Source organism: Cricetulus griseus, assembly GCF_003668045.3.
Source record: "Cricetulus griseus strain 17A/GY chromosome 1 unlocalized genomic scaffold, alternate assembly CriGri-PICRH-1.0 chr1_1, whole genome shotgun sequence".
In the NCBI taxonomy this organism is placed as follows: Eukaryota; Metazoa; Chordata; class Mammalia; order Rodentia; family Cricetidae; genus Cricetulus; species Cricetulus griseus.
In genome coordinates, this window is record NW_023276807.1 from 21,751,396 (window position 1) to 21,771,936 (window position 20,541).

At 37.3% G+C, this 20,541-nt stretch overlaps 1 protein-coding gene across 1 annotated transcript in view; it reads left to right on the forward strand.

The window, feature by feature from the left end:
* The window catches only part of Col19a1 (collagen type XIX alpha 1 chain), a 298,074-nt gene that overhangs the window by 43,759 nt on the left and 233,774 nt on the right, over positions 1-20,541 (forward strand). Inside the window, exons 5-8 of the mRNA XM_027392846.2 lie at positions 311-586; positions 5,242-5,322; positions 9,121-9,246; positions 10,574-10,633. Of these exons, the coding sequence (XP_027248647.2) occupies positions 311-586; positions 5,242-5,322; positions 9,121-9,246; positions 10,574-10,633 (543 nt within the window). The remainder of the gene's footprint in view (positions 1-310; positions 587-5,241; positions 5,323-9,120; positions 9,247-10,573; positions 10,634-20,541) is intronic.

Here is a 20,541-nt window from a genome sequence, read left to right on the forward strand (position 1 = left end):
CACAATTATATAGTTATGATTGCATTTATAAATGTAAAATAATCATTTATATTTGTGCACACATACACCCTTATACGTTCTTTTGTGAAGGAGCATATTACACAGGATGCTTCATGATAACACACTTGCAGCAAGGTACTTGATCTTTTGTATCTGCCAGTGTAAAAGGCACAGGTCTGTCTCACATGTTTAGCCGGTTCTTCAGTTATTCTGTTACACACATAGGACTTCGATTTGAATGCTTCACTAATTTTGAACACTGAGTTTCAAGCCATATAACGATACTCTGTTTATCTTTCTTATTTTTCAGATTTCTATAGTGATTGATGGCACAAAGAAGGTGGTAGAATTTATGTTCCGAGGTGCTGAGGGAGATTTGTTGAACTACGTTTTTAAGAATCGAGAACTCCGTCCTCTTTTTGATCGTCAGTGGCATAAACTTGGCATTGGTGTGCAATCCCGAGTCCTTTCTCTCTATATGGATTGTAATTTAATTGCAAGTCGGCACACAGAAGAAAAGGCCTCTGTGGATTTTCATGGAAAGACAGTGATTGCTGGGCGAGCTTTAGATGGCAAACCTGTGGATGTAAGTGTAACAGTAATGTTAAGAGTGTGCTTCATCATCCCTAAATTAAAGCAAAATATCTTATCAAGAGTGACTTCCTTGGGCTGGAGATGCAGCTCCTTAGGTAGAGAGTTTGCATAGCCTTCATGGCACATCGGATTCATCTCCAGTACCATATAAACCAGGCAAGGTGGTTCATGGTGTGTGCCTCTAACCCCAGAACTAGAAAGGAAAGGCAAGAGGATCAGACGTTCAGTTCAAGATCATTCTCAGCCACATAGTGAGTATAATGTCATCTGTGCTACATCAGACCCAGTGAAATATAAATAAATAAATAAAGGAGGGAGGGAGGAAAGAAAGAAAAAAAAGAGAAGAGGCGAGGAAGGGAGGAAGGAATAAAGGAAGGGAGGGATGAAGAAAGAAAAAAGAAAGAATGAGAAAGAGAAAGAAAGAAGGAAGGAGGAAGAAAGAGAGAAAAAGGAAGGAAAGAAGAAAGAGAGGAGGAAGGAATAAAAGAACCCATTTCTTCTTTTAATGATTACACACACAAAATACCTCCCTTTCATTAATGTTTTTACTGTCATCAGATATATGAAGACTATTTATTCCCAAGTCTATTTTCACATATAATTATATTTGATTTTCAACCATATTTTTTAGTCAGCAAATTTAAAATAATTGGGTCATGCCTTTAAGCACTAAGAATATTAAGAGTAAATTTTAGTAAAAAATTGAAAATAAGACACAAATAAAGTATAAGCTTGGCCAAACCTTTATGCTTTAAATAAAAAAAAAAACTATTAAAACAAGATGAACTTTAAATGGTTCCAGACTATCTGATGTTTTCACTCAAAAACAACAGGGAATTCATTCAAGAAATTCTATTGCATTTTCCACAACTTATAATGTCTTTCTAGAATTCCTTTGGACAGAAATACAGTCATTAAATCTATCAGTGGCTCATTTGGATGATGAAACAGCTAGAAAAACTCAGGTGAAGCTAAAATGCTATATATTTTCTGTTGATTTTCTTGCAACATAAGGCCTGTGATCTTTAAAAAGTGAGATCTGTCTAAACTTAATAGCTAAATATTTTCTTATGGGCAGAATGATAGGAAAGTCTTCAAAAATCTGAATGCAGATTTCCAGGAATAAATGACAACGCTGTAAACACAAAGTGCTGACAATGAAATTGCTTTTCAGAAATAAAGTCTTATGCAAATACACATTTGTGAGGAAAAATGTATAAATACAGATACATAGTCAAGAAAATAAGATTTTGAAAGCCTTTTTCTCTTTGAGAATGTGTGTGAGAAGATCAGAAAGACAGGACTGTCAGGACCTGTGGTCAGAGATAACCAGGAATACAGGCAGAGCAGGGCAGCTTGTCCAGGGATGTGTTGGGACCACAGGGAAAGCTCACTGGCTGGAGTCAGAATCCCAGTTTGGATCTGTAAATTTGTTAATATCTTTGTTTACCAAACAGATTTGATAGAGTGTCTCATTGTAATAGTGTAGGATTTGTACCATGGTTCAAGACTGGGTGTTCTTGCAGTGGTACTGGAGAATGGCATCAGCACCAGCATGTTTTTTTTTTTCTTTTTTTTTTTTTTTAAAGATACAGCCTACATATTTTAGCTGGATACAACTTTTATTTTCTTTTACAGTTCAAAATTATTTTGTAAAAAGATATTAATAATTAACAAATATGCATGTTACTGCCCATGTTTGTTTCAAATGTAGTGCTCAGTAGATTTAGCTATACTATACTATACTAGCTTACACATAATATATGCACCATGTCCATTCCCAGCGCCTTTGACAGCCAGAAGGAGGCATCAGGTCTCCCGCAACTGCAGTTAAAGATGGTTATAAGCTGCTGTGAGGGTGCTGGAAACATGTGCCCTGCAAAAGGTCACCAAGTGCTCTTAATTGTTCTATTTCTGGTTGGTGAATTTGGTATTTATTGTCTTTTGGTCAGGTACATAGTGTATTCCTAAGAACAGCTGCATGAAAACTTCAGCACCTATTTTTTAATTATCTTTGACAATTTCATACAATGTACATTGATCATATTTACCACCTTCCTTACTCCGTATCCATTTTCCCACTCCACCACACTCCCCTCCAATTACATGGCCTTTTTTTTTAAACCCACTGTATTCATCTAGTGTTGCCAGCGCATACATGGGTGTAAAGCCATCTACTGAATCATGGGTGGCCTTTGATCCCTTTGATCAGCATAGATCCCTGAAGGAAACTAGCTCTCCTTCCTCTAGTACCATCAGCCACCAGATCCGATGGTCCTGATCTAGGCGTGGAGTGTCATTGGGCAGTTACAATCCCTGTGAGTTCACGTATGCAACAGCCCCACCATTCTAGAACACAGGTCGCAGCACTCCTCCCCAACCTGTGGTTCTTACCATATTTCTGCCATTTCTTTCATGATCATCCCTGAGTCTTGGGACAAGTCTGGTTTAGATGACACATTTAGGGATCAGGACTCCATACTCACTTATTTTCTGCATTTTGCCTTTCGTAATTCTCTCATGAACCATTATCTGCTACTGCACCATCTATGAGTATAAATATAAGTATTTAGTATTAAATTATAATCCTTTAGAATTGATAACGTATCTTTAGTTAAAGTAAAGTAACACATATGCGGTGCTGAGCCCAGTGTGACACGTGATACAATTTCAATACAAGGTGCATATGTGTGGGGTGTTTAGTGTGAGGTGTATTCATATGTGGTGCATGCACGTGAGAGTGCAGAGAGTTTACCGTGCAGGTACACGTGAGGGCAGAGCTGGATGTTAGGTGTCTGGATTTCTTTCTCAATCATTCCCAGTCCTGAGACAAGATCAGGGCAGATCTTGTCACAGGTAGGTCTTGTTTCAGGTTGGCTTGATGGGCAGTGAGCACTCAGGGCTACTTGTCTCTGTCTCTGGCAGTAGAACTACATAAAGACAAGCACAATCGTGTCAGATTTTTTTTTTCCCTATGGGAACTGGAAATTCAAACTCAGGAGATGACAATGGCAGAACTGATGCATTTACCACTGAGCACTCCTGCCAGCCTCCTCTTACCCATTATTTTGATAACAGTGATTGAATTCAGTTATAAGCAACACTAGTTAGTTATAATTTTCCATCTTTATTTTGCATAATTTGTATGCTATCACCAGTATTTCACTAGACTAAGTATGGTACTTAAACTTTTCCAATGAAAACTCAATAACCTTTGTAAAATGCCACTGAATGTAAATTGCCAAATGTCATCTTCTTGCACATTTTTGTGTCACCCACAGACGTGAGGCTGCTCATGAATCCACAAGTTCTCTAGAATACCCAGTGCCTTCTATGACCCAATATATTTTGTTCATCTCAGTATAGTGAGTACTATAACACGCCTCCTGTTTTCAACTCTGTGCATAGGATGGGGGCAAGTTAGACATTCACAGCTACCCAGATGTCTGTTTTCTATGATCACAGATAAACTATGACAATGCTGTAATGTGATTTTTCAATACAAAATACTTATTTATTAGTTTCAAAGTAACTTCAAATTAATTTCAAATTAATGCATAACCGAGATCTGTCACACTGGCAATAAAGAATCATAAAGAAGGGGAAAGAAGAAAGGATTAAAAAAGGGGTGGGAAGGATTAAATCTGATTCATGCTATATAACAAGTCTATGTATATTTATTTGTTAACTATATCCCTAAATTTACAATCATATGCTAATTTCAAAGCTCCAGTCAGTGCCTCTTGCTATGCAGGAGTTAAAGAAGCTGATTTAAGCATTTACCATATTGATATTTTATCACTAGTAAATTCTGTTTACCATTTCCTAGACAATTGTTCTGACCTCTCCATTAGAGGTACGGTTATCTTTTCCATGAAGTACTTTCATCTGTCTAAATGCCAAAAAATGAACCTTCTGCAAATAGAAGAAACTTTTGTAAAAAGGGTGAGAATCTTTTATTTAGTGCTATTGACACAGGATTGCGCTGGGTAGTCCAGACTGCTCTAGAACACCATATATAACTCAAGTGAGTCTCAAGGTAACACTCTTCTTGCAGCAAAGTCACCCAGGTGCCACTGGGTTCAGCTTTTGAGTCTTACTCAGGACTGTACTTATATAAAATCAATAGGCTTTATGCAGACTTCATTAAACATAGGTAAAAACTAACCTTCTTCTTTGACTTTACTGGGAATGGAACACTTACTTCATACCCCAGATAGGACATTTGGACCTAAAGAGAAAGACTTTTCCATTTCATGTTCACACCTTGGGCCTCCTTCCTGCAAAGTTTTACTTTTAAGTGTCATTTTGTACAGTATTATATTGTAGCACAAAACAATATATCTCTAGATATTTGTCGTTATTGTTTTCTTAATTCAATATTTCATTTTTATTGCTTGAGACAGTTAGCTAAACATTGCAATTGTTTTCATCAACTCATTTCCTGTCTGGATACCTTCCTGTGTAGCTGACTGGTTCTCAAATGACACTTAAAGTAATAAATCACAAATTGAAATGTAACACTATAAACATGTCTCCATAATTTAGATTAACTTTCCTTTTATTTCTATTTAAATTTCTATAGTTCATTATGCCTAATTTTGATTCTCAAAGACAACAATGTGTGTTGCTACTTGCTTTTCACAGATTGAACTTCACCAACTCATAATCTCTTGCAATGCCAACTTTTTAGCCGAAGAATCATGCTGTGACATAGCAACTACTAAGGTAGGCTAATTTTCTTACAAGGTAAAACACAAATGCTAGTTATCTTTTAATTCGTGGTCTGTAGATTCTGTGTAGGGCACTATGAAATATCTCAGCTGAAACTAGGTGGGTAATTTATTCCCAGTAGGGAGCCCTTCTGAGTACCTGCCCAAACTTCAACCACCAGATTGTATACTGAGATTTGATGATGATTTGTTCTCCCATTGAACTCAATATAACTAAGAGGATTTATATCTTTCCCCCTATGCGTTTTGCCCTGTTTCATCGGAAGCCCCAGCTGATAGGAGGTGTAACCCACATTAAAGTCAGGCCTTTCCCCTTAAGACTAGTCAACCCCTCTGTCTAGTTTTGCTTTGTGACATATTTCATTCCTTTTTTTCTTTTTCCCATCATTGTCAAGTCCACTTTTCCATTCTGCCTAGCTTTCACAGCATCATGCCAACTGCCTTTTAACACACGCCCTTTTCCTTGACAGAATGAGTCTCTAAATCACTGCATTGCATGTTCATTTGTTTCCTTACAGTAAATATTTTCTTTTAACCATGGATCTAGTAGATACTGAACTAAGAAAAAAGACTGACTAAAATGAACAGAGTCCCTGTGTAGCCATCTTGTACTCAGAGTCCTAAGTGATTCCCCGTTGGCAACAAAATATCAACCAAGTGGATTAGTCTCCCATGTTAAATATTATCAACCTTTGCTGAATAACCATTACTCCCATATCCATATACTTCATTTCAAGAAAAAAAATCAGTGTTTCCTGTGGCTCACTGTAATAGTCATCCACACCATTGCATTTTGTGAATATAATATTTGTTGTTAATTGATTGAAGTACAAATTAGATAGCAATGGAGGATTTACTTTCAAATTCTTTTACACCTAGCATATTGTTAGCAAAAGATTGTCAAGTATACATTAGTTTGTTTTCTACTGCCCTGATAAAATACCATGACCAAAGGTAACTTATGGGAGAAAGTGTGTTCTTTTAGCTCATAGTTGTAAAGGAAGAGGCCATAGTGGCAGTGGGGAAGGATATGCCTGGCTTCAGCCTCAAACACAAGATGGAGAGGATGAACAGAAAGTAGGGCAAGGCTATGAACTCTCAAAGCCCTGCACAGTAAGGTACTTCCCTCAGCAAGAACCACCACCTTCTCAAACTGCACCACATATTGGGGACCAAGTGTAGAACTATTCTAGCCCCTTGGGATCATTTCCCTTTCAAATCACCATACAGCAGAACCTCTTCATTTGCTGATTTATTAACTATGAAGTAAAGGCTGTGAAAGGAATAATCCCCCCCCCAAAAAAAAACTCACCAAAAGAACACCGGAAAAAAAACATGAGTCAAAGATTTAAACTTCTGTTTCTTTGGATCTTAAATTTCCCCAAATATCTACGCTGGCTAGGAAGTCTATATGGAACTTTAATCAGTAATTTTTAATTCAAAAACTCATGTAACTTCTCCCATGCAGTTTGAGAAGTAGAGAGAAAATCTAGCCAAATAACTCCAAGTCTTTCAAATATTATGTCTTGCTTATATAACTTGGCTGTACAAAGCACATCTCAAACCCACTTTATGATCTCATTCCAAGAGAAGTGAAAGTCTGCCAAATATCTTTCTATAAATACCTAAAAAGATAGCTTGAATGCCAATCTAAAGACTTGAAATACCAAGGCTGCCTAAGCCTATACCTTTAATCATGAAGGTTTTATTATCCCAATAGTTTGTTTTAAGGCATTATGATTGTATTATATTAGTGTTCTTAAAATAACTGTTTTCTTCCATTTAAAAGTAATATAGTGATATCTGTAAATATAATATTCTTGACCAATATTCATTGCCTTATGTTAATGTTACTATAAAAATTGCTTCTATATGTATAGGTGAAGAGTTGGATAAAGTAATAGTAATTAAAGTCAGACATGACTTTATAATTGTTAACAGTTCTTGTTAATTTCACATTGCTAACCTTAAAATTTACTAAAAAGTAAACACTATTTATAAGGATTATTTGGAAATTAGTTTTATAGTTGAAAATAAGTTAGGAATTCATAGCAATTATTTAGAAACAACCAAACCCAGTATTGTTCATATTTATAATTATTTGTGTTGATGACATCACCATCCACTCTGTAGTTAAAAGTAAATAGAAGTCTGACACATCTCATGAGCACTTAAATCAGATAATCATACAAAAGCCATTTAAACACAGTTGATGAACTTCTGACATCAGCTGTCTTCTTTGCTTTTTATTTTGAAAAATGTTTTGAAGGGGGCTAGAGAAATGGCTCAGTTGTTAAGAGTGCTCAGTGTACAGCCATGTGATCTGAGTTCAGAAGCCATTACTCGAGTAAATGTCACATGACTGACAATGTAAGCAGGGAAAAACTACTTAGAAAATAATAAATCATCTGGGAAGAAAAAACTGCCAGAGTAGCGTTCTTGTTTCATCTGAACATAATTTTTTTTTTTTTTTAGAATTCAGGATTTGAAAATTTGTTAGCATACCCAATGACCACCAAATCTAGAGGCAATGTGCATGAAATCACTAGTGCAAGGTCCCAGTGTATCAGGTGTTGTTTGTTAAAGCTTTCATTGTTATCAAAAGTGTTAGAGTTCTATCTATTTAAAAAAACAATTTATAAATTCTTATTTTAGAAAGTAAATACAACAAGTAAATAAATACCAGACACAAGAAGGAAAATAGACATCCATTGTGATCTCACATCACAGGAGAGAACCACCGAAATCTTTTATAGTCATAACCTGAAAATGTTTGTCCATTGGTGTAAAATTTGTAGTATACAAAACAACTGGTGAGGTCTTCCACCCATTGTTTCCCCCTCACTGAAACTGCAAATGAAGAGTTCATCATAGGACCGACCAGTGGGCTATCTATCAGGTGTCAAGAAGAGTCATTGTCTTTAGAATCACCTTGTGAATTAATTTTCTGTCTATATTATGAAGTATTTATTTGAGCTGGGTATGTATATGCGATATATGCGCATGTTCAAGTGTGTGTATATGTCTGTGTAGATATTTGCATATCTGCTATGGGTACAGGCACAGAAGAATAGAGAAGAGCATCAGAGGCTAGAATAGCCGCTGGGGGTAAGTCCCCAGATGTAGGTGCTGAGAACTGAACTTGGGATTCTCTGCAAAAGCAATCTTGGCTCTTAATTGCTGTATCTCCTGCCTCTTGAACTAAACTGGTATGTGTGTGGGGAATTCTGTCAATTTATATCCACACTTTAGTTCATGTTGTCCAGCATGTTCTAAAATCACCAGATTCAGTATCCTCTACTTTTACATTGTCTTTAAAGGACAATGGAGAAGAATAGGGTATACTTTAATTAAATAATTATAATCTTAGCGTGTAAAAAAATCATTTCCAGCTTTACTTATAGCTATAACCAGCTTGTCATAGTACCCATATTTTACTAATTAAATGTATATGACTGTGAACTTTTGTTTGCCAGATACTACTCACATTTTGCTTATGTAAAGTCTTTTATGTAATTGATTTAAATGTACAATATTACTATATTTATCATAAGGCCACCTAATATAATTAAAATTTTTCACTTAAATAATCTGTTTTCATATATTCTTTGTGTGTTGTTAGTGTGGTTAAATATGCTGGAGGTTTTGTGATAGAGCAAATGTGTGATAATTTTTGTACGTGGATGACAAGGCTTGGTTAATAAGAAAGAAGTATGGCTGGCAAGCAACTTCCTCTGGTTTGATGGGAGGTAGCATCAAGAACTGACATCATTTTCTAAATTGGGGATTTTAGTGTTCTGAACAAAGCAACTTTGGAAGTACCACTCCATCATGGGTGACCTCTCACACTGGTGAAATATCTTCATATCTGCTGGGACACCAGGAACTTAAGGACCCATGCCAGTGCATTCCAAACAAGGTATGCTAGCTTTCATATGTACACAATGAAAGGTCACTCCTCACAGCAATCTGGACTCTTTGACTAAGGCCTGTGATCTACAGAAGGTGCTTTTTCCTCAGTGCTGAGGAAATCAAGTCTCACAAACAACCAACCACCAAAGCAGGTCAGAAAAAGAAATCTAAGATTCATTTCTTGGATGTTTGCTTTCCTTTTTTGAGATTTTTTTTTTTTTACTCCTGAACGAAATTTCCCTTCCCTCCTCTCCTTCCTGCCCCCCCACACCTTCCCTCTGATCCATCCCCCATCCCTCTTCAGTTTCTCTTCAAAAAAGGGCAGGCCTCCCAGGGATGTCAATCAAACATGGCATATCAAATTGTAGTAAGACTAGGTACCTCCACCTCCCCTCATGTTAAGGTTAGACAAGGCAAACTGGGAGTGAGAAACAGGGTCCCCCAAGCCAGCAAAAGAGTGAGAGACAGCCCCTTCTCCCACTGTTAGGAGTCCCAAGAAGACCAAGCTACACAACTATAATATATATGCAAAGGGCCAAGGTCAGACCCATGCAGGCTCCCCGATTGTTGATTCAGTCTCTTTGAGCCCCTATGAGCCCCAGTTAGTTGATTCTGTGGGTTTTCTTGTGATGTACTTGGCCTCTCTGGCTCATACAATTCTTCCTCCCACTCTTCCTCAGGGTTCCCCAGCTCTGGCTAATGTTTGGCTGTGGGTCTTTTTGCTTTCCTTCCAATGTATGAAAGTTACAATTAACAGAAAAAGTTGAGGAGAAAAACACTGTATGGCAGGGAAGTATGAAATATATATAAATGCTAGGAACACGGTGCAGTTCAGGGAGACTGTGTACACAGCACATTCTAGGAAGAGGCTGCAGTTTGGGAATTTGGTGCTGCAGGAAAAGTGCCTGATCTTCAATAAAGACAGAAAAACACTCTGCATAGTACTTCCCCCTTTCTGTTTGATGACTGAATTTTTGCAGCATCTACACATTTCAAACCAGCTTCCTCTTTTCTATTAATTAATTGCCTCTGTGGGGCATATTCAATTAATTAGCTTCATCTAAACCTTTGTTTGTTGGATCAGTGATGCTGGGCCTTCGGACATCCATGAAAATCCTTTTTATTCTCATAAAAGGATTATGTCTGTTTTAAAAGCAGGCAGGTAAATAAGTGATAGGTAGGTTGGTAGGTAGGTATGTAGGTAGACAATATATATGTGATAGATATAGATGGATAGATATCTAGATAGATGGATAGATAGACAGGAAGGCAGATTTGGCTTTAGAGCAATGGAGCAGAATGATTTTGACACAGGTATTTTTTTTTCCCCTCAGGAGGAAGCAGGATCACTAAGAACTGGTTACAATGGACATAAAGGGGACAAAGGAGAACCGGTAATGTGCACACAATAATACTCTTGGGATAAAGGGATTTGTTCTAAAGTGACTTTAAAAGATTTTTCTACCTCATATTTCCCACAAACACATTTCAAAAAGGCTTTCAAAAGCTCAACTGAGATGACGATCTCTGTAGACTAGAGTTTTGTCAGCAATTGAATCTGCTTCTGAGACCACAATGTTAGGAAATCTAGAACAGCGAATCTTTGTGCCTCTACGTTCGAAACAATACTGTGAAACTGTGAAGAAGGCATATGTCCCAGAGGCTTGCTAGCCTTCCCCAGATACCTTTCCTTACTCTTTTCTCCAGATACCTAAGAAAGGTACCCTCCTAGTCCACAGAGGGGTCCCACTGGGCACATTCCAATGGCTAACCTTTACTAAGAAACCATGGGAAGCATATTGCTGCATGTTTAGGAGAAATAAAGAATAGGATAAATTGCTGCCTGAGATATCACTCCTAGAAGGAGATAGAGAATATCCATGTCACATGCTATGAGAGAGTTTCAGGAGTCCTAAGAAAAATACCTGGAAAGACTGGAAAGGACTGAACAGGGGAGATGCTGACTTGTTCTTGACCTCTCGCTATGTAATCAGATCATACACAATAACCTGTGCATCAAGATTTGTCTTCCCTTTGACAAGCTCAAACTTAGCTGCAATGTACGAGAAAGAGATTTTTGAAATGAAAAGGGCTTTTTTGATTATTTCAGTTATAAATCTTGGGCCCCTTCGCTTTTGGTATCATTATATGAAAGTTCAAAATAATTAAACACATTATGTAAAAGCTACTTAAAGCAAATTGAACATTCAAATCATTACAGTCAATATGCATATTTACTGTTCACCATGTGCAAACACTGAGACCAATGCTTTTAATGCTCTCACATTTGACCCTCATACAATCATGCTAGGAATTAGTGGTGCCATTTAACAGATGGGAAAACTGAGAGTTAGTGAGGTTGAATTATTGCCCAAACAGCTTATGTTGTGGCTGAGAATTAAACCCAGGTCTGGCGAGTCCATTATCCTTCTCTTGACTGGTCTCCATTTTGAAAGCGGCTCCCTTTGTTATGTGTGTTCCGTCATTGGGGTATTCTCTACTTTGTTCTATTTTATCCTGATAAACATGTAACGAGTGCTAGCCTAGTATTTATACCTTCGACTGGGGGAGGAGCATGCATAGGTAAATGGTATACAGAAAAGGTGTGCAACAAAAAGGACGCAGTCCAGAGAGGTACAGAGACCAGTGGTTAACTCTTCTTTGCCCAACAGTGTGAGCTTAGCCATGCCTCCCATGCTCTTGAGGTTTCATTTTCCTAGCTAGAAGGCAAGTGTTCCAAGAGTATGAAAAACTGTCCATCAAGTACTCCCCCAGGTGTCTTGAGCAGTTTTCTTTTGCATCCAGGCTACTTCAGTTGCTTCCAAGAGCCACACAGGCTACAGACTCATTCAGCTTCTGGTGGAGCTGAACACAGTATCAGCTTCAGGTGCTTTCTCTGCAGCCAGTTTCAGGCAGCTTAGAGACCCTACTTAGTGGCTAGCATCGCTCTGGTATCTATAGAAACACTCAGTCTTCGACCACACTCTCTTCCCAGGGTCTGTGTCAATGTTGGTGCCAACTCTGCTTCTAAATTCACTTTATTTAGTTGTGAAAGAGATTTAACACTTATGCGTGGAAAAGAACTACCACCCACAGGGTGTTTTCTCACTTCTATAATCTTAGGTTTATCATTTATTTTAAATAATTCTAATGAGCATGTGCAAAATAAAAATAACAAGAAAGTCACTGTCACTTTATTTGATGTACAGTTGATATATATTACAAATATTTGACTCTAATGAAAAAATATCAGTCTTTTAAATTTCAAAAATTTTGAATCATACTATGGTTAAATGTTTCAGATAGAATACTCCTAATGATTTGTAATGAAAATACCTTATTTGATTTTGGGTGTTTGGGCTGTGAGCTTAACCTTTAGTGGCTGAGCCACCTCTTGAGTCTTGAATTTTATAGAATTTTATAAATAAATTTCCGAAGAAAATGATTAGTTCACATGTGTTATGTGATTAAACAAATAGAGTCGAGTATCTTCACAGCTACATCTCCCCCGTTTTCATCAGTTGAACATATGGTATCTTCCATACCACCTAAACAGCAACACTGATTTCTCTTAGTTACTGCCTCTGAGTATAATTTGAATTTTTTCCTTAAAATTAGTAGTTCTTAAAACTACTGTCAAAAACCAAATAAAAAATATGACTTGTTGAAACATCTTGCAGCAAGTATGTGGACAGCATGCTACTATGCATACAACCCTAGCACATTATTTTCAAAGGGAATACCTTTTATATTTAAGCCAGAAACTGATTCATGGTTATGGAATGAGGCATATTCTGAACAGTATTAAGCAGAATTTGCATACCAGTTTCAAATTATATTTCCACCCAACATGATATTGCAATAAATTAAATTATTCACATGCAGATTCTATTATTGTAAAATAGACCTGCACTTTGAAGTTTGGGAAAATGACAGCAGTAATTATTTTAAGTGAAGACGCTGAACAAAGTGGTACTCAACTAAGGTAGCTTCTCTTCCCCCTGTGGAGACAGAAGCCAATTAATACACCATGTAGCACTGTTTTGTCAAATGCATTTTTGGAAATGGACTCATTTGGACTTTAAGGATGAAGAATTATAACATTTAATTATATTCTTTTACAAAGTACCCTTATCATTCAGTGCAGACATTGAGTAGGCGTTCCTCACCCTGTACACACAGCCTTTCTGTCAAATGTCACAAAACAGTATCTGTCTGCATACAGCGATCCATCACACCTACAATTCTGCTTAAGTGCGGTAAACTAACTGCTGTTGGTTCATGGGGAAAAGTTCCATTCAATAAACAAATACCTGCTTACTTTTGTAAGCTTATATAAACACATAAGTGAGTTGACAGAATGGATTGGTTTCCAGGAGAAATTAAAGCATGGATACATAGAATCGCATGAATACACATACCCACACATAGCCCCCTCCCACCCTAGAGAGACACAACTCTGCCCTTCTTGTGGGAAAATGGTGGGAGGTGAAGGTGGGTGAGCAAATCTAGGTCTGGAGCCACACTTGCTTTCACTGCTTGCATTTCTTTTTTATACAAAAATCTGCTTTACTTCCTGCTTCTCTAATGTCCCAGTGCAATATTCACTGTTTGGGGGAGATGTAGATACTTTTAAAAAATAAGATTATTTTCTAATAATGTCTATTTTACTTATGTGATAGTAAAAATGTAACCAAAATAGTGCCTAAATGATGATAAAGTAATAATTTGTTTTCTAAAAGATTAACTTTTTCCTAAGGAGGAATTTTTTTTTGGGGGGGGGAGGGGACAGGGTCTCACCTTGTAGTCCTGACTGGCTTGGAACTTGCTAAGTAGACCAGGCCGGCCTCAAACTCAGAGATCCTCGGGCCTCTGTCTGCTGAGTGCTGGGGTTAAAGGTGTGTATCGCCATGCAAGCAGGAGAAAACAGTTATTAAATTAGTTTGTTCCTTCTAGAGTATGTAGAGAGTGAGTGCTAAGTCATCAGTCATGTACTTGACAATAAGCCATCAGAGTATGCTTCCTGGGTTGGGGATCTAGTATAAAAGTATTTCTCCTTTATCAAATGGAAATTATACTTGGACTCACTTTTGATTTGTACTAGTGACAGAATTAGAAGTTCATGAAAGAGACAGCTTAATGACTGGCGTAAATGTTTGAAAACTAGAGGATGCATTTTAAGCATACAGCTTGATGATGTTCTTGCTCCCAGCTCTGACTTAAAAATTAGACCAATTAGAACTCACTTGAGGAAATCTAAAATTTATTTAGCAATAATGTTAAAATAAAGCACAAGAATTTTCTGTGTCTTTGGCTTCTTTTACCAAAAAAAAAAAAAAAGTGGTGTTTCCAAACCAGTGAACTCATTTGAAATAATTACACATAGAGTTACAAAATTTTGCCACATTGATAAAAACATCCACTTATGCAATAAATATTATGTGCTAAACACTGCCAAGAGCCTCTTTTACATTAACTCATTCGGTATTTACAGACCTCTCGGCTCAGGCTAATTATGAGTTTGGGGGCTTAGATCATAACTTGCAAGGAGTGGAGTTTAGAGATGAAGCTCTGTCCACTCGAACCTTCCTGCTGTGCATCATATGGATGTTGCCAAAGACCCAGATTTCCTTTCATACCCAGTTTTAATTAGATCACAAATCTATTTGCCTTGCAGCTTAGGGAGTGGATTGTGAAGTTTGCTCTCTAAGTTCTGCTCCAGGGAGTTCTGTGTCCCTCATCTTTAAGACTGTGAATGTCTTTAACATTAGATCTTCTAGCTCCAACACCTTCAAAAGATGGCATCCACCTCCTAAGAATTACTGATAACCAGTTCATTCACCAAATGAGAGGATTTTAAAGTTTTATCTCCAGAAATAAGAATTATAAAGATATGATGGTTTAATTTTGCTCATTTTCCAGATTCAAAATTAGACTTGAAATAGAGTCCAAAGGTGACTATAAACTCTACAGTCTGCCCTCCATGGGCGGTGGCCCACTCATGGCTGCTCTCTGGGTTGTCCTGAACACCAAACATGGAAAAGTCTACCGTTATACCCTTTACCAAATATGTTTTTGATGCGGATCCTTGCACACGCAGGCACACATACATGTACATGCAGAGTACTCAATATCAAAGACATTAAACTTAGTACTATGACTTTATTAAAATAACCTGTATTGGCAAAACTCATCTGCAGTCAAATGCTCTACCATTGAGCTACATTCTCCCCTCAAAGTCATATGCATTGAGATGCTGAAGCCCTGCATCTAATAACACAATGGGCCAGTTGCTAATTTGCCTGTCATAATAAGCAGCCAAACTACCCTCATTATATGGGACTTTGGATGGCGGATCTTTTCTCCATAAACTCTGGCATGAACACAAACAAGGCTGATCCACTGTTCATTGTCTTTGCATTTCTTTTCTGCTGGGGAACGAAATGATGGTGACATTTGAATCTTGATTTTCCCTTAAAAGGCGTTGTGAGAATACTGCAGCTCCAGGAAATGAAGGCAGATGCTGTTTCAGCTTATGTATGTGCAGACAAGCCCTGTAGCGGCTGTGAATCCTAATGAGCTCTGCTCTAGCCTGGTCCAGATGTGGCGTTAATGCCTCAGAGACTAAGAAACTTATAGGCGTTTAGTGAAAATAATTTTTGTTTAAGTCGTTTGGCTTCCTCTCTGCATTTTTGGTTTTACCTAATTTTTCCATGGACAATCAGAATTAAGCTTATTTCCACAGTTTCTCCCTAAGTTAAGAAAAAATTAATATGTATTTGCATGTAACAATTTACTACAAAAACTGAAGTCACTAAATAAGAACATAACTTTATCCAATGAAAAAAATTTTAGATTATAGTATAATTACATTTCTCCCTTCTGGTTCCTCCCTCCAAATGCTCTCTGTAAATTCATGGCCTCTTTTTAAATTTCTATTCCATGAATATATATATATATATATATATATATATATATATTCCTAAGTATAACCTGGCAATCTGTGTAATGTTACTTGCATTCATGTTTTCAGGGCTGGGCATTTGGTATTGGATAAACTGATGGGAAACTATTTCTGCTGTTCTCAGCATTCCTTAGTTGCTTGTAGTTCTTTGTGTAGTTTTGAAGCCTCGTGGGCTTTCCCCTGTCCAGTTTGGCGTGTCTATTGATAATCATCCTTATTCAGCTCATGTTGAACAATAGGATATTTTTAAAGGTTGGTAACATAAATGTGAACTTTATGCCAACAAAAATGCCATTTTTACCCTTATATCAAGTGTTATCAATCAAAAATGTGACGTTTGTAAGAAAAACAATTACATCTCAATGTGGTTACGGTTCACCTTTCCATTAAAACTAATAATAGTTTTCAGGGTCATCAACTAATTATATAATCAACTTGTATTTTGCAAAAAGTAATCAGCTGTATACCTGTGTATTTAAAACTATATTTAATAATGAAGAGCTTATCAAATCCATAGCTTCAAAATTCTTTTAATAACTAATATTTATAGAAAATGACCACAAAAGTCATAGTTTCATTACTCTACTTTCCAGTTTCACTGGCTAAAGTCTCAAGGCTAAAACATTATTGGTGAAAAACCCTGGCTTTGGTGTGGGGTGGCTTGTCATTGCCATATCAGGAGTTGTATATTGATACCAGGTATCACTGAAATGAGCAGGGATGTAAGAAGGACAGAGGTAATGGAGGGGTAGGAAAAAGAAACCCTCTCACTCTGCAGCTGACTTTATTTCTTAATGGTTTCTTATTCCCTTCTAATGCCTTCCACTCACATCCCAAGTAGAGCAGTTGGCAGAGATCACAACAGATGGACGATGAGCTCAACACATGCAGAGTATCTGGCACCCAAGCACTTGACTTTTATTTACCAAACAGTTAGCCAGATTTCAGGAACCCAGTCTGCTAGTGTCCCTTTTTGGTTTAACATGTACTTGGTATGTAGTATATAAATACTAAAATACTACCTGGCAAAAATCACACATTGATTCTTTACATAGCTTAGTGGCTAATTATATTATTCTTGGTTTATTCTTGGTGAAGAATACTAAATCTTGGTGGATTTAAAGATGTAACTGCTGTTGTTTCAGACATCTGTGACTTTAGATAGGACAGTTTTCTTGAAGTGGCTCCATCAGAAGCATCTTTCAGCCAGCCAAGCCAGGGCCAATTGCACCAGTATATGATATTAGGTAAAGCTATCAGGTAAATTGGAAAACTGAAGATGAATTCAGACAATTGATATTTTGATCTTTTATTGTCATCGACATCACCACAGATTACCATATTCAAAGTTCTTTTTTTTTAACGAAAGTGGTCCAGCAAGCAAACTGGAAGCCCCTCCGTTCTCCTCACATAGTATTTTGTTTACACCACCAGTATTTGTACATCTATATCCCTGGGAGCTCCTGGAATTGAAGGAATCATTGTCTATCTCATCTCTGTGATGCCTACTTTTGGACCAACAGAGGACATCCACGCTGATAGAGTCTTCATAAGTGCTAGCTGAATTATGCAGAACTCAAGAGATCTTAGCCCCAAAGTACAGGAAGGAAATTAAAGACAGCTGTGGACAACTATGTAGCAACATCTTGCCAGTGAATCTGTAACAGTGGCCACACCCCTTTGGGCGTGGCTTCAGGTGCTGACAGAACTGGAAAGAGCAAAGGGTGAGGCATGGTCTCTAGCTCTCTCTCTCCAGCTCTATTCATCAACACAACTATGTTGAGGGATCAATGGAAAAGTTGGTTGGTAAGAACTCCCAAGGCTTTTTGCAGAAGCAAACTTCAGGGAAGTAGGGGGGAAGGAGACTCTCTACCTAGCAAAGCTTAGAAGTGCTGCTTCCTAGAATGAAATGTAATAGGGACAGTGTGTACAGCTCCAGAATTTGCTTCCGGTTTCCTCGTCACCTGCCCTCCCTGCTCTCTTAAGCATAGCCAGTCTTCATTATCTGGCTTTCTTTTCATCCAGTCCCAAATGGAAAAATTTCCTTTTTTTTTTATTACCACTAGGAATTTTTCTTCCTCCAAGATTCCATGATCATTTACTGCAAGGCTAAAAAACTAAGTTAACCGCTGGCTTTAACACAGCTAAGCTCTAGTAGAGGTAACTGATACGGAGTCACACTATGAATTACTCATCACGAGGAATACTCTGGACAGGAAATGGTTTGCAGTGACTGGTATCTCACTGTCCTTAACGAGGAGCTGGCTGATGGCACTGTGCTCTATATCTTAAGTCTTCTTTCACTTGGTGGACTGCTCAATGTAGGTATCAGTTACCACATATCAGATCTGTCAGTACGATGATTCAGATTAAATGTCTTGATTCTCCTACCATGGTATTGCAGTTTCAAATTTATTGAGACTATCTTTAACCTCTATTTGACAATATAATAATCCCAAATCTTTGTTTCTGACAGGCTCACTTTTAAAAGATGGCATCAATTCCACAGGACCCCAGATTTTTATACAATCCTACAAAAGTCGCTGTCTCTTTAACTTCACTAGGGAGATGATTTCTAAATTGTTTAGCTTTTTTTAAAGCTCAATATAACTTATATTTGACTATTTTGAAAAAGAATTGGAAATGTAATTGTTACCTTTGAAAAGAAGTATTGGTAGTGCTTATACTTGGTTACAAAATCAGTATATGCAAACATATTTTATGCAAATTACATTATTACATTAATAGAAGAACACTTAGCATTCCAAACAGCAAGGTGTGTGTGTGTGTGGTGGGGGGGTTTATAGCCTTGCTTTCTGTTCTGTGTGGGACCATTTCTGACATAATATGCTGAGTTTTGAAAGCCACATTTTAAGACATGTATTGAGTGGCCAGTGTATATCCAGAGAGCAGTGTCATAATATTAAGACTCCAAACTGTCACTAATGGTTTACTGAATGGAAGCCTTGATAGTGACCCAAATGGATGTCATGTATAAGAGCTAGAAGATTTTTTTTCTCCCATAATTTAGGATAACAGAAATGAGTGAGCTAAACTTTAGGTTCAGAAAGCTTTAATTTCGTAAGCATACATATGTCTTTTTTAGTTGTGCTCCACAACATGAATCAGATAGAAAAAGCTAATTGGAAGCTTATAATGATGATTGGTTACTATAAATACAGTTTATGTATTATATAATCTGGGGAGAGTGTGTGTTCATGTGTGAGCGGTGCATACAGGAGGTCACAGGGCAACTTTTGGAATTCAATTCTCCCCTCACACCAAGTATAGGTGTGATATATATATAATAGGCTTTTAATAGAAAGAATATCCTCAGAAATGAGTTTTGAATAGTATGATGATATCTTTGAAACTATTGATCATATTTTTTACAATAATGAACTAAAATCTTGACTGAAAGAAAAAAGAGAAGCATTTATACTTTCTTTAGTATGGTACTGGGAGAAAAAAGAAGCAGGAAGCAGGAACTCAGAAACACACACACACACACACACACACACACACACACACACACACACACACACAAAGCAGATATGTGTCCTTCCACTCGTGTTAGGCAAGTATTAATTTTATAAGTAAAATTAGGTTTTCCCTGACTGGGTTTTGCTCCTGTGTTTCAGAATAGGCACTAAGAAGATTGATGCTACTGGCATAAATGTTTTAAATAAAGTTTTATAGTATCAACACCTGCCATTAGCATACTTGAATTATGTCCTTTTATGGTGATTCATATCCACCACCCCCAAAATAGCAATGAGAACCAGTATGCTCACACTCCTCTGATGGACTAAAGACAATTAGAAGTGATTTTAAATATCTAAGTAGGGAAAGAGGAGAGATCAATTAACACTTGCCATAGGGGAACACCATATTTTAACTACAATAATCAAAATACATCAACTAAAGACACACCCGTGCCCAGCACTCTGGGCACATGATATGTAAAAGTTGGCTGCTAACAGAGAAGAGAGGAAGAATCTTTACCACTCCCCTTTCTCCAAAATGGGCTGTTGGCAGGGTAAATACCGTATCATTGGGCTTTAGTGGATTATATGCTGTATCTTGTTATCCTGAGTAACTTGCAGCATGATATAAAATACTATATTGGATCAACTGAGGAAGATAATCTGTTTCTTAGGAACAAGTGGACATACTTCAGGGATGAGCAATAGAAGCTTCATTTCCATAGAATGTTCCTTGGAAAACTATTTCTTTAACTCCTTATCAGATGGTACTGCAGCTTTCTGCTTGTCTTGCCTGGTGCCTCGGGTGAAGAACTGTAATAACTTTTAAGTGGTAGAAATGCTTAGTGTACTG